Source organism: Melopsittacus undulatus, chromosome Z, assembly GCF_012275295.1.
Source record: "Melopsittacus undulatus isolate bMelUnd1 chromosome Z, bMelUnd1.mat.Z, whole genome shotgun sequence".
Taxonomy (NCBI): domain Eukaryota; kingdom Metazoa; phylum Chordata; class Aves; order Psittaciformes; family Psittaculidae; genus Melopsittacus; species Melopsittacus undulatus.
This window is the reverse complement of record NC_047557.1, coordinates 26,492,888-26,506,978: the sequence shown is the minus strand read 5'-3', so window position 1 is coordinate 26,506,978 and position 14,091 is coordinate 26,492,888. Positions and strand designations below refer to the sequence as shown.

Below are 14,091 nucleotides of genomic sequence, written 5' to 3'. Positions count from 1 at the left end.
TCAGGCACTAGGCTAAACTATACTGCAAGGACCAACAAACTTGCATTTCCTGTTCTTAAATGTTTTGAGGCTCTGAACTTGGAGATAGCGATCATAATAACAGCAGCAGAACAGAACAAAGGGGAGGGAAGTGCAACTGAAGCAGAAGCTTAAACCAAAGCAGTAAACTGCATGTTGTCAATGTGCTTTTATTAAGAGGACATGAAAAGGACATTATAAGGGTTTCAAAGCATTTCGGGCAGGGGAGGCAGGGGAGGCACGGGGGAAGAGACAACACTTGAAATAAATGTTCCATGGAGAGAAAATCTCTAATAATTTATTGACCTTCAGTTTCACATTGTGAATAAAAAGCAAGTTTTACAAAACCTTAAGATGTAGTAGCAAAAAAAAAAAAAAAAGACACAACCTAGACAAGTTTACTTCTTCACTTGCACAGTTTTCTTTTAGCACATGAACCACATTTTCAATAGTGAGGAAAGGGAACATTATTCTGCTCTAATCACTCTTATTCAGACAGGTGTCAGACTTTGAGAAAAAGGGCCGCACAATTATACCAGAAGAGGAAGGCTGCTCTTTGTTACATGTTTCTACAGCAACGACCCTACAAAATAAGAGGAACCTTCCTGTCTTATGCCAGGGTTTTTGTGTGCACTCCACTGTGAACTGCACTTGCTTCAAAGTGTGGGCTGTTTTGCAAGACTGGAATGGTCAAGTAGCTAGCCAGGATTCTCACATCAATTCAAAGAGCAAGAGCCTAGCACATTCCCTGCAGAGCCAGAGGCCCACCCCGACTTCAGCTTCCTTCAGCCTACACACAGGAATTAATCAAGAACTTGAAAGCAGACCACAGCGCTGGAAACAGCTGCAGAAAATTCATCCCACTTCAGAAGTTGTACGGCACTACAAAACAGATTTCATAAGCTAAATGGTTCGATGCAGGGCAGCTTCACGTCTGGGCTCTAGAAAAAAAACATGTCCCAAGCCTATCTGCCCATGTTTGAATAAGGGGGCCCCTGGGCACCCCGTTCTCTGCTTCCTTGTACTGCGGGCAGGCGCTACTAGCACCTGAGAAGAGGACATGAAAAGCACAGGAAGTCTGGTTTTATGGCTCCCTTGCACTCCCAGGAGTGATCCACAAGATGAAAGGCAACACCAACTCAAGGCTGTTTGCTTCAATGGGGCAATCTGTGCAAGAGCAGGGATATAGAAAAGAGACCTACCCTATCTAAGATGTTTTCCTATTGCTTAAAAGCCATCTAAGAGTAAAGAACCAACACTGGGGCGGGGGAGGCATTAGGGAAGGTGGAAGAAAAGGCTGTGCGTTTAAACACTTCTTTAACCTACCATTTCAAGAAATCAGTTTAACCAGAGGAACTATAACTGTTCACACCTAGGTGGGCCTCACCCTTTAAAAAACTGCTAATGCCTTTGCTAATTAATCAGTATTCACAGAATTCCAAATAACCTATTTCTGAAATGTAAGAGTCTACTCCAAACAGCAAGTCAAATGTAAGGCAGCACAGAGAAACTTCCAGTGACCAGTGTAAACACTTTCAGATGACAAAGCTTTCACAAATACAGCTACATCACTGTCACACAAAGGAAAGCATCACCAATGTGACTATTTTTGTTTTGCATGCATGCATGCAGCTGTTTACTTACACTGCAGTACACATCAACCATGGAACTGAATGTGCCAGTTAAGTTGGGCTCCAGAAACACTTAGGAAAAAACACAATACAATACAAGCTTCATGACAGGATCAGGCAAAGAAAGCACCTGTGAAACATAAGCTTCTTAAATCCAGAATAAAAAGAGTAGCTTCATCTCTGTCTCAAGATCAAAAGTTTGGTTTCTCACAATTGTAGCTGATGCTTTTGAGCAACCAAGTGTTTAAAAGCACACCTGACTAAGGAAAATAAAAGGCAGCAGAATTTGAGGGCTATTTTTAAGAGGTTTAACATTCATTTTCTATCCCCATAAGAATTTTGCTTCAGCACTTGGGTCTTTCACACCTGGTTGCTCTGATGATCATCTGAAATCCAGATGCACGAGGCAAGCCAGTCAGTGCAAAATTGCTGCACTCTTCTTTTTTTTCTTTTTTTTTTGTTTTTTAAGACTTCATCACTAACCTAGCTTGAGGTTTTTTTGTTTTTATTCTTGAATCACCATATTCCACTCACTCAGATCAATCTGGCTATATTGTAGGTACCCCTCCTCCAAACCAATAAATAAATAAATAACTTTGGACAATGACTTCATATGGGCTTGGTATCCAGAAGCTCTTCCACAGTATTTGTGTTGCAATCAAGAAGCTGCACAAAGAGAGAGCTGCAAGAGATTTTGGCTATTTCCAGATTAGAAATTGAAAGGCATGACCAACAAATGAAATGTAGCAAGGACACCATCTACAAGCCACACCACATGCAACCTGGGGAGCTGGTGGCCTGAGAAAGTGACCTCCATGGCTTCTTCCTCTAGTACATGTGTAATTTAAGATCCTGCCTTGTAATCCTTCCATTTTTGACTGGGAAGCCACCCCTCCCTCCCACCTCCAACTTTTACCCAATAGTTTTCTTTCTTTGTGCAGCAGAGCAAGTCAGCGATCACAAAATGTGCAAAACATACAACAATTCACACAAGCCCTTGCAACATGAAGACAATTGCAGGCATTGTTTCAGCATGCAAGCACTGAACAATAAATAGCTATATCTACAACAAGTAACATAATAGGAATGGGACAGTTTGAACTACTTATAAATACAGGGAGGAAAAGGAACAAGGAGCATTTGGGGAATGTAGTTTTTTTTCCCCACTATTGCAAGAACATTTCACCACTGGGCTGCTCCTTATCAAGCAGAAGATCACTCACTGCACACAGGACAATGCAATGCAGGATCTAAGAGATGCTGTAGGCGCTGCCCACAGACAAGCATGCTCTGGTTAGCAGAGTTCAGCAGCAATACCACTCTATCTTCATTCACAGTGGCATCTCACTGTTTCAAACCTGGCCTGTTTCCCCTGCAACTGGGGCTGGCACTTCAAATCACCACAAAGCGAGGTGACAACCATTTCAAATTCCACATACAAACAGTGGAGTCCATGGAAATCAAGTGCTGTGTGCTGCACAGCTCAGAGAAGTCACTTCTTTTTCTCCTTTGAAGGACTGATTAATATTGGCATTAATCCACAATTATTAGCACAAGGACCTGATCATAGGTTTGTCCGTTCATATTGAAGCTATGTGCTGAAGCACTGAAGAGTTTTTTTCTCCCATTCCTTCATGTGTAGATTAGATAATTTACAAGGTGCAGATGATTTTCTTCAAACACAAGAGATGCTGAACGATCTTTCTTCATTAAAACCATTTCTCCAGATCTGAGGTTCCAATTCTCTTCTCCAAACAGAGGAGTAAACTAAAAGCATGGGAAGAGGGGGGGAGAGAGAAGACAGAAGACTTTAAAGGGTTTGCTGAGACAATGTACCATAAGGTTTGTGTTAGATGTCAAAGACAATCTAAAAGCTAGGCTTAGGATACAATCCAGTTGATGGGCTTACCCGCCTCCCTCCCCAACCACCCTCCCTCCAGTTTTCCTGTGCAATAGCCAACTTCTGATAAATAAGCCAGCCAAGAGCGCAATTATTTAGAGTCAGATTCTGCCTTTATTATTCAACTAGCCTTATTCTGCAAACCACCCTACTGACCCAGAAGTACTTTAATTTTTTTGCTATAAATTCAGTCATTTGAAACCTAAATCAAACTGGCACAATACAGTTCTGTGATGTGATGTGCTCTGCATCCCGCATACTTCAACATTCCTATGTTCCCCAATATCTTAAAGGTTTGTGGATTTAAGCAAACATAACCTTGCGCAACTTCTCTTCCATAAAAACCTGCATGAACACTTAGTGCAAGGAATCTTTTCTATCCCTGGGCCAAAGCAAACCTGGCTGGAGCTAAGCAGAAGGGGAGGTGAAGGTGTCTCACCCCAATGCTTCCATTCACCATGAAGAATTCTGAATCGAATTTACTCACAATATAGAAAGGGTCGTATAATCCCCTTACTTAAAACATATCTACTATTCATTAGAGCATAAGTCTGCCTCATTTCTTTTCACACAGCAATGTACCATGCATCAGTAATTCCATCCTAAAGTCTTTTATAAAAATTGATTATTTAATGAGAAATTCAGCCTTTGGATGCTAAGATTGTGCTCTGCTTTTTCACTGTGAAGCTGTATTAAAATGCCAGCTTCCAAACCATCATCAGCTCCTAACAGTCATTTCTGAAGGCACTGCCAGAATTTTAGGAGGCAAATCCTCCATCATTACAATGCAAAAGAGCTCCAGCGAACTCACAGTTCATTTGAACATACTACATCTCTCAAGCTGTGATGTCGAAGAACAACAGGGAGCACTCAGAGGAAACACCACAGCCTACATAATAGTGCAGAGCATCAAGCCTCTTTGCAACCGTGGGCTTGAAACACACTATTTCCATTATGTCTAAGAAAAAGGTCTCTGCACTTAGTGTTGATTAGTCTTTTCTAGACATTTTTCAGCATAGCATGCTGTTCTTCCCACTGAAACAGACTATCGACACTGAAGCCAAAACAATGTTCCCTGTCATGGAATGAGCTCAAAAAAGAAAAAATATAAACAACTCCAAAGTAGGTGGGGGGGGGGGGGGGAATCTCCAACCTACTCAAAAGCCCCGAGTTTGAGGAACAAGACAAAGCAGACTGAAGTCTTCCTAAAAGCTGTCAGACTGGGGCCACACAGCGCCATGAAAACAGAGGGTAATCAGAAGTAATTTCCTTTTTGTCCCTCCCACCCACTGACAGAGCAGCAGGGGAAGGAGTCAGTAGGGGAAAAAGAAAACCAAATCCAAACTTATTAGATGAGCACACAGTATTGGAGAGACTTCAGTTTAGGGATGTGTTCAGCCAGTTACTTGTGCACTAGTGAAGCTAAAATAATGGCTTTTAAGAAGACACTGCAAAGCAAAGGTTTCTTTGCACCGTTACAATTTTTTCAAAATAGAACACTCCCTCTCATGTACTGCAAACCTCAGAACAATTAAGTCAGTCTCGGAAGAGAAAGTCAATATTTTTCTTGGCACAGACATGATCCCGGGCATTCAATACTGCTGCTCTGATAATGCTGGGAACTGCTGAAAGTCAGTAATAACAGAAATTAACTGAAATCGTCAAAATGTTGTTCCCTGCTAGGGAAGAAGCCACCACACACACGGGGGCTTTCATGTGCTGGCTATTTGGGATGTGATTACGCCCAGGACCTGATAAGGCTCAAGGGTTTGCCCTTCTTTCCCAAGAGTAAGTCTGGAAAAAACAAAGTGAGGAGAGGGGAGAGGGCAGTGCCCTCAAGACAAACAGCCACCTGAGTCAAGAGCAGCACAACACAGCCCAGCTTCACACCACATTTCTGTGCTGACCTGCTGCTTTGCACCAGCGCAACCTTGTATTCTTTACTCAATCAGAGCTTCCAGTCCACTGAAAGATCGCTGCAAGATGAATCCTCATGTACCACAGAGAAAGGAATTTCATGACTACCCTACATTTATAGGTATATATTTCTATCTACACTGCTTCAAAGACATCTGGGTTTTGTCTTTACTGCAAGAGTGAAGCAAATGCCTCCAGTTGCAAAAGACCTAAACAGAATAACCTAAGGAAGTCCTTACACACAGACTGTTCTTCCTATTTTCTGGAGAACATGCATCAGTATGGAGTTCCAGGTAACTTAAATGCAAACGCAGAGCTTGTCTAATTACTACCACTGTATTTGTTTGCCCTGTTTTTTCTAAACTGCCTGCCTTTCATGGTAATACTATATACTGTTCAAATCAAAAAATAAATTACCAATCACAGAGCATGGATTATTTAGGATTAAGCATACCCCTGTGTTTGTTTGGTTGGCTGGTGGTAACTGATTCTGTACTAAAGTTTCAAAGAGGGTGTGGGGGAAAAGAGCTAAACAAATCTAAGGTAGTCTGCCAGATTTGTTGCAAAATACACAGATGAATAGTTCTGGAAAATGTCAGTAACTTATTTTAAGTGATGTAACTCTAGAAAAGATACAAATAAGGAAAAATTAGTCATAGTTGAAGTTACAGTGAGCAGTTATAAAAAAGAGATTGAAAAATATTGGCAATATGTGTAGGTACCCAGATTTTTCAGTGGGTTCTTCTCCCCTCCTCCTAAAAATCAGATATTCACAACAACCAAACAAGCAAGGCCAAATTCAGACTTGCTTGTGAGAAGATACAATGCTGAAGCTGCACCTGGTAAGAGCTTGGCCCATTATGTGTAATTAAATTGTTGTGGAACAGTGTGTGCCATAGATGGGTAATTATTTCAGCCAGCATTATTAATTATACATCTTCCTGACATTGTATGTAGTCCAACATGTATGACCGTAACTATTTAAAAAATATATATATTTCAAAGTGTATCAATGAACCAAATGTAGCCTGAGTCCACACAGGTGTAACCATGCTGTCTAGGTGAGATGGAAAATTAGGCCTGAAAAACACCCTTCATAAAACAGCAAGTTTCTCCAAAGGCTGTCTGCATGGGTAAAACATGCTGCCTGCCTGGTAATTCAAGTGAATTCACTATCAAGCTTCAGATCAGAATTTATAGTATCTTTTTTAGCTGCTGTTACTGGATATATAGTGTGACCTAGCCTCTGTCACCAGGAAGATGGTATCGAAACTTGTTTAGCATGCATTTAGTATTTAAACGCAGAGCAGGACTCAATTTCCAAAAGATTCCCTCCATTTCCCCACAGGTTGAAAATGTCATGTTTGCTCAGTCCTTTACATCTAAATCATTCAGGAAAAGGACACATAAAAAGAAGTGGGTGCAAGGTATTTGGCAAACTACTTCCAGCATCTGGCTTTGTCAGACCTGGTGCCTGGCTTAAAACAGCCCATGAATGTATGTGTCCCAATTGTTTCCAGCTGCAAAACTGGCTTGAATATCCTCACCCTCCTCAGAGCTGCCACTGAAAAGCTTTGTGAAAAGCATTATAACAGTGGAATTCAAAGGTACTATTTCTTACCTGGTAATTCATAATTGCAACACACACACAATTACGAGGGGAGGTGCTTCCATGTGCTGACGAATGCCGTGGGAATCAACGAATAGGGCACAGTTGTTATGCTGTTCCATACATCTAACGTGGGATCATAGCAGTCCAGCGTCTTGCACCTCTGAATGCCAAAGTAGCCTCCAACCACGTACAACTTGTTTCCAGACGCCACTGCGTGGCAGCTCATTCTCTTGGCTGTCACATCTCCCACCTTTGTCCACTGGTACGCCTCACTGTTGAATTTGTAAGCGGAGCACGCGGAGAATTCAGTGTCTCCACCCATAATAAAAATCTGGTTTCCCAGAACAGCTGCAGCCGTGTAGCGCCAGGGCTGGGGGCAGGTGGCTGGTACTGTCCATCTGTTTTCACACTGATCGTAGCACTGAACTTTGGGCAGCTTGTCATGGCTTACGCTGGTACCTCCAAAAGCAAACAGCTTGAGCTTCGCACTGACTACAGCTGCGTTGCTCACTCCCTCACGCAGTGGGGCAACCATGGTCCATTTGTTGGTCACGGGGTCGTATTGCTCTACTTGCTTCAAGGATACTGAAGGGGAAGCTGGAAGGCAACCAGTTGCTGCAGTGTGTCCTCCTACTACATACAAACAGTGCTTGAGTTCAGCAGAGCCATGCCCAAACCTAGCCACCAGCATGGGAGCAGCCTTCGACCATTCCTCGTGAAGGGTGTCGTACACCCATACGTCTTTGGAGACTCCATTTTCTGACCCTCGTCCCCCAGTGATATAAACTTTGCAGCCTATGGCACAAGCGCTGAACTCTTTCCGTGGACTTGGTATGTCAGCCTTCGGAATGATCTCCTTTGCCTTTTGGTCCACCAGGTACAGCTTGTCACACATAAAGGTTTGGCCACCCAGAAGAAAAAGCGAATGGCCAGTTTTCCGGGGTCTGGCACACAAACTAGTAACCACTCCATCATTCTGTAGGATTTTTAACTTGCATCTTATTGATTCTTCTACAATCTCTTTGCTTTTCCTTTGCTTGGTGATAAGTTCTTCCATGGCCACATTCTCCATAAGGTATATGGCAGGCAAGAGGGCCAATCTCACCGTCTGCAATAACTCTGGCAGGTAAGAGTGGCGCTTACTCAGGTCATAGCTGACCCAGTTGATAGCTGATTCATACACCAGCCTTTCATCTTCAGTTTCTAATTCTTCACTGGAAAGGAGTTGCACTACCATGTCTTTTGGCAGCTGGAGGAAGTCTTCACTTTTACTGATACTCTGGAAGTTGCTAAGGCACATCCTCCAAGAGAGCTCATACAGCTTGGTGCACTGGTGAGCATCCGACAGCAGCAGCATGCCAAGACAGTTGGTGGGATGAAGGTTTTTCTCCAGAAATTCTGCACAAGCATCCCGAATGTCCTGAAACTCCAACATGTCACCAGCCTCCAGCAGTGATTCTGCGTTCTCCTCATTGATGATAACCCTGGAGGAATATGCGTAGTCCAGAAGAAGCTCCAAGACTTCTGGGTGAATTGAATTATGAAAGTTGACTTCACTGTCCTGGCTCTCTTTCAGTCCTCCACTGAACATTGCTTCGAAATAGCGGCTACAAGCAGCCAGGACGGCTCTGTGGCAGGGGAATGACCTGTTCCCAGCATGGAGAAGTACATCTGTAAAGAGACGCTGCTGACGCAGAAGGTTCAGGTGAGTGAGGACACTATCAGCGTAGGATGACTTGTGGAACAAGTATATGTTTATGGAGCCAGTACTGGCCCTAGATTTGCGATTTTCATGCATGCTGACTGACATTTTCTTTCACACCTATAAACAAAAAATTAATAAGATTAATGAGCCAGTTAAATCCATTGCATACAAAAAAGTGTAACTATTACGCACTATAAGATGGGAAAAAAAAACTTAATTTCTAGATGAGTAGACAGAGAATTACATCTGCATTTGGCATGTGTTTACTTTTTTGTAAGATGAGTTTCACAAATGACATACTCTAAACTTGTTGCCCAAGAGCAGGTTTATCTTGGGAAACCTGATCTCCAACTTTCATACAGTAAGTAAGTAAGTTGGAGGTGAAAGAAAAGGAACCAGGACTGATTTTCTCACCCTTCCCCAGCCTAGACCAGCTGATTCATTACATACACACACATGCACATGCTTGAAACATTCTCCTGTACTGAATCATAGCAGGAAGAGCTACCAGACAGAATACCTAAGGAATGTCAAAAGCTGCATGGAGAACAAAAACCTACTAATCCCATTAGGAAGCTTCCCTTTGGTGTAATGATTCCATATGCAACAGCATACAAAGGAAAAAAGGCAACTTTAAAATAAAAACCTAGCAACAACCATAAATTTACACTTGTGAAACCGCAAGAAAAATATGATGGGTGAATTTTAGAGATTACATCTTGAACTCTGCCAGTGGCTGCCTGCTACAGTGACACAGCACACACATGGGCAGAGTCAGAAGAAAAATGTGTTTTGACTATCAACTGAAGTTGCCAAGGCATCCCCTCTGAAGCTACCTTAAGCCAGGTACTCAGAACACAAGCAATTGGTTCATTTCGAGGTTTGGAGGAGGCATAAACTCGAAGACATCCTATCCTACACTATTCCTAACAAACACAGTGCTGTTCAGTCCCTGCTTGGAGGTGAATGTTACTGTTACCTGCTATAATATGCAGGTCTATGTATGATTACAGCAGCAAGTTTCCAGATTTGATTAAGAGTCAAGCCAATACAGTATGGTGTAGACGGAGCCATATAATATAAGCTAGTGGTCAAAAACTGAGTGCAGATAATAAAAGCTGAAGCATACAGAGCCCAGTGCAAGTTGTGGCTGTAACCACTAGTGTAATAATTTCAACTTCTCTCTCTTCAAACTGCAAAGGAACCTTAAGGAAAAGTAGAGAACCCAAATTTCCTAATGACTATGATATTCACATGCCCAGAGTCCCTTTTACTGCATTCTTAAGTAAGGAACAGGGCAAAGCCTACCTGGGAAGCACCCAAGGCTTAAAGTCAGAGCATGACCTAGGGCCACTTGTGTATGTTTTTAATGTGGATATACTTCCCTCTCTCACAGACTCCAAGATTTTCATATTCCTGAGCATGTTTAATAAGTGCAGAACTGTACAACAGTATTCCCACATTTCATGCCGCCAGATGACACAAGAACTTTAAAACCTCAGAAAGAGCTTTTTTAATAAATAAAGTATTTTTCCAGATTTGTATGACCAGAATCTCAATAAAATCAAAACCATATAGGATTAACTTGTGCAGCAGAATCTGTTTCAGAATGGGCCATGTCTGTGTATGGAATATGCAATACATGCAGATTAATTGCAGCATAGCCAATACCATCCTTCTTGCTCAGTATTCTAATGTACAGAACAATTGATATGTCACATACAACAGCAAGCTTGTGATATACCTTTCCTTTCAGTCACTGAAAAAAACCTTCAAACCAGTATCAATTAAGGAAAAAAGAGACAACTTACTGTAAAACTACCATAGCCCATTTACTTTAACCTGAAACATGACTTCTCAGATCATTAACTGGGATTCAAAAGAACAAACACCACAGCTCAATATACAGTACTGAAACCAAAATCCTCTGAAACAGAGAGGAATACTTCCCAACAGAGCCACAGGCAGAGTACCTAATTCACTCTACCATGCAAAAGTTTGCAATGGTATCTTACCAGTGCTCCCCAGATCAACCTACTAAATGCACTAAGCACAGAACAGCTTAAGGAGGCTGGCATATCTTCACAACACAAATCCTTTTACAGGGAAAAATAAATTGCATTTAATGCAATTGTATTGTCTGGTAAGTAAAGATTCAGATGGTATTTAAGGCTCCTGAGTACTAATCTCAGACTGAATTTACTCATTTTATCTATAGTCAAAAAGATTATACTGACCATATACATGTTGAAACCTGCTGGAACTGAAGGATTGCACGAAGGGTCATGGATTGAAAACTGGTACACAAACAGTTCAGAGACACAGATGGGATGAGAAGCCCTTTACTTACAAAGCAAAATTTTCCAGTCATTTTACCATTTTAAATGCCATTATGATACAGTGCAAAGCATTCAATGGCTCTCGACAGACTGGCTTTCCTCACACAGAGAACCTATCCCTGCAAGGTGTCCTTGCCAGGGAGCAGGACAGGAGCTAAACACCCACTGATCAGAGACAATAGTCACCAGGATCTGAAGATGCTCACTGCCGCCCTGCTCTCCGCCCAGAGTAAATGAATGAGTAGACACGACAGTCTAGGCATGACAGAATCTGTATGAAAATACAGTTCCTCTCCTTTCTCCCCACATATTGGGGGGATTCAGAGGACACTGAGAATTTTCTTTTATCATGCACACAGGGTTCAGAAATAGGGCAGGTAAAGTTCACATCAGAGTCTGCCAGTGCAGGCGTTCAGACGTTTCAGTGGGCTCTGTATTCCTGCAAGTGCCACTGGCTCAGCAGCATTCAGAACGAGACCAAAACCACAACAAAACAGAAGCAAACAAAAAAACCCACCCTGCAGTTATGCATACACTGCAGGCTACTGAGCCACCAACTGCATGCGGAGGGGAGGAACAGATCACTCACTGCGTGTTACCCAATCCCACCCACAACCATAGTAACAAACAACACTGTAAAAAAATAAATTAATAAAACCAACAAAAAAGCCCTATAAGAGTCTCTCTCAAACAGCTACTGAATAGGGAGCTCAGCCTTTCACCACACTAAAATAAAAGATTTCGTCTTTTACAGAGCAACATCTTTTCTCATGAAGCACTTGCAGATTTCATATATGCTGGTCCTTAACTGTTCCAGTAATGTTGCTTTTATCATCACAATGTCATCTACTGGGAAGAATTCAAAGTATGCCAGTGCACATTTAAGATAAGCTAACATATTTCCCCAAACTGAACAAAGATACATATCTATACATCTTTTTTCCTCCACTGTGGTTGGTGAAATGAGTTCACACATGGACTAGTCAAACAAACACCCTTACAAGCAATTATCATAACTCACTAACAGTCAGTGTTTCTGTAAACATGTCCTTTTACAGTTTCTGGCAATTAGCTCAGCCCAGAATCTTGCAAGAATATTAAAATGGATAAATGACATCTCTGATTTCTCTATTTGGTGTTGGAAATTATGCAAGCCTCAAATACTTCAGTGGAGGCAATTTACAGTCAGTGAACAAATGTTCATCTTGAATAATGAGTCAATTCCCTTCAGGCATTTTTTCCTTAGGAGTAATAATATTTTTATGTAAAAGACAAGAAGTGGTCAGAAAATTACCGATATAGATTTTATCTAGGAATGGAGGTTGAACCAAGACTTTGATTTATAATTACACTTCAACAGGCTACTTGTCACAGCAGTCAAGTAGTAAACACTACTTTAAGACTAAATAACAGACTCCCTGCCCTGATTCTTAACAGCTTTGCAGCATGCGGGTCTCAGCTTAAATCAAATGAAAAACCAAGTATTTCTAAATTACTGACACATCCCTGATGGAGGCTCATTTTAATACGATTCTGTGATTACATGGTAGTGGTGGTTGCGTTTTTGTTTAGAATCAGCGAAAACTGCTGAAGGGGAGGAAATCTGCTAAACATCCCGTCGACTTAACTAACACCACTTTCAATTGCTAAATCTGCAGCGATACTATCAATTTTGCAAAGCCAAATCCTGACCCTACCTAAAGTCCTCTAACACAGTACTCAGTGGCTTCCTAGGACCTGCAGCGATACGAAAAGCAGAACACGCTGCCCCTGCTAGAAACGCACTACTGCTCACCACAGGCAGACAAAGAAACCCAAGTCTAAATTCCCCCCAGTTCTCCACATCACAACGCCTGAACAACTCCGTTTCTGAAAAGAAACTTGCTGGGTTTCTTCCCAACTTGATAAATAAATAGTAGGAGAAGTCAAAATGCATTCGAGTTCCTTTATAGAGTAATAACCACGTGCGAAAATTTCTGTGCCAGCACGGGGCGACAAGCGGCCGGCTCCAAGAGCAGAGAGGCGTTCGCACTTACCCCTGCCCTGCCTCCGCCCGCCGAGGGATGCTCCGGACCTCCTGGGGCTTCGAGGAGGAAGCTGCAGTCTCTCGGGAAAGCCAGCACACTTCCTAATAGAAGCCGGCAGCTTCCGAGCACAGCCGCACACAGGACACAACTGCTACCGCGGAGGTCTACCCGCCCGCCACCCAGTGCCCGCTGCCTGCGGAATTCCAGAGCGACGGTGCTCGGCGCTGCGGGCAGAGCAGAGGAGCGCCGGGCTCCAGCTATGCCTGGGACCCACAGTGCAGCCCGGCTCCCGCCGCCGGGACTTCGCCGTCCTGCAGCAGCGCCGACCCACGCGGTGCCCGCCCCAAGCATGCAGCAACTCTGTCCCCCACGTCTGCCCCGGCCCAGACCTACCCGTATCCCCACCGTGTCCGGAGCCCAACAAGTCGCGGTCACAGACTTACAGCAGCGGCTTCTGGGCAAGCTCGAAAGTCCCTGTGCTTCCGCGGGCGCGCAACACCGCGCATGGAGGGAAGCGCGGCTGCCTGCTCCGCCTCGTGCAGACAGGCGGCAGGATAGACTGCTCTGCCAGGAGCCGCGCAGCGCGGGGCGGAGGTGGTGTTGCTGCCGGGAGGCGGGCCGCGGAAGAAGGGCGGGAGGTAGGAAAGAGGGACGGAGATAAATGCAGAGACCAGCAGCTGCTGCTGGCACCGCCGGCCACAACTCTGCCCCGGCGACGGCGCGAAGGGGTATATGTGCTGGGGGGCGGGGGGAGCGTTTATGCAAAGCACGTGAATGACAGGCAGGGGAGGGACGGGAGGATGAGGCCGGCACGCTCGCAGGACTTGCCGTCCCGGCCGGCGGCAGGGAAAGTGCAAAGGTGCCCCCGCGCCGCCCCGCCGGGGGCTGCAGCACACTGCACTGCACAGCACAGCAGCGGCTGTCCCGCACCGCGCGGGGTAC

At 43.8% G+C, this 14,091-nt stretch overlaps 1 protein-coding gene across 2 annotated transcripts; it reads right to left on the bottom strand.

The window, feature by feature from the left end:
* Positions 1 to 289: 289 nt before the first annotated feature.
* ENC1 (ectodermal-neural cortex 1) lies at positions 290 to 13,826 on the bottom strand. Of its 2 annotated transcripts, none has more exons than XM_005141137.3 (3): positions 13,543 to 13,826; positions 7,088 to 8,900; positions 290 to 3,416 (listed from the first exon to the last, which is right to left on the bottom strand). In XM_005141137.3, exon 2 carries the CDS (start codon positions 8,886 to 8,888, stop codon positions 7,119 to 7,121), a length of 1,770 nt encoding a protein of 589 aa, XP_005141194.1. In that variant the 5' UTR covers positions 8,889 to 8,900; positions 13,543 to 13,826; the 3' UTR covers positions 290 to 3,416; positions 7,088 to 7,118. The 2 variants fall into 2 exon arrangements, with proteins under 2 accessions (XP_005141194.1, XP_030910782.1); XM_031054922.2 differs by having other exon boundaries at positions 13,593 to 13,826.
* Between the last annotated feature and the right edge of the window lie 265 nt (positions 13,827 to 14,091).

Coding starts and splice junctions, on each gene's coding strand:
- ENC1 (XM_005141137.3), bottom strand. CDS start 8,888: ATGTCAGTCAGCATGCATGAAAATCGCAAATCTAGGGCCAGTACTGGC.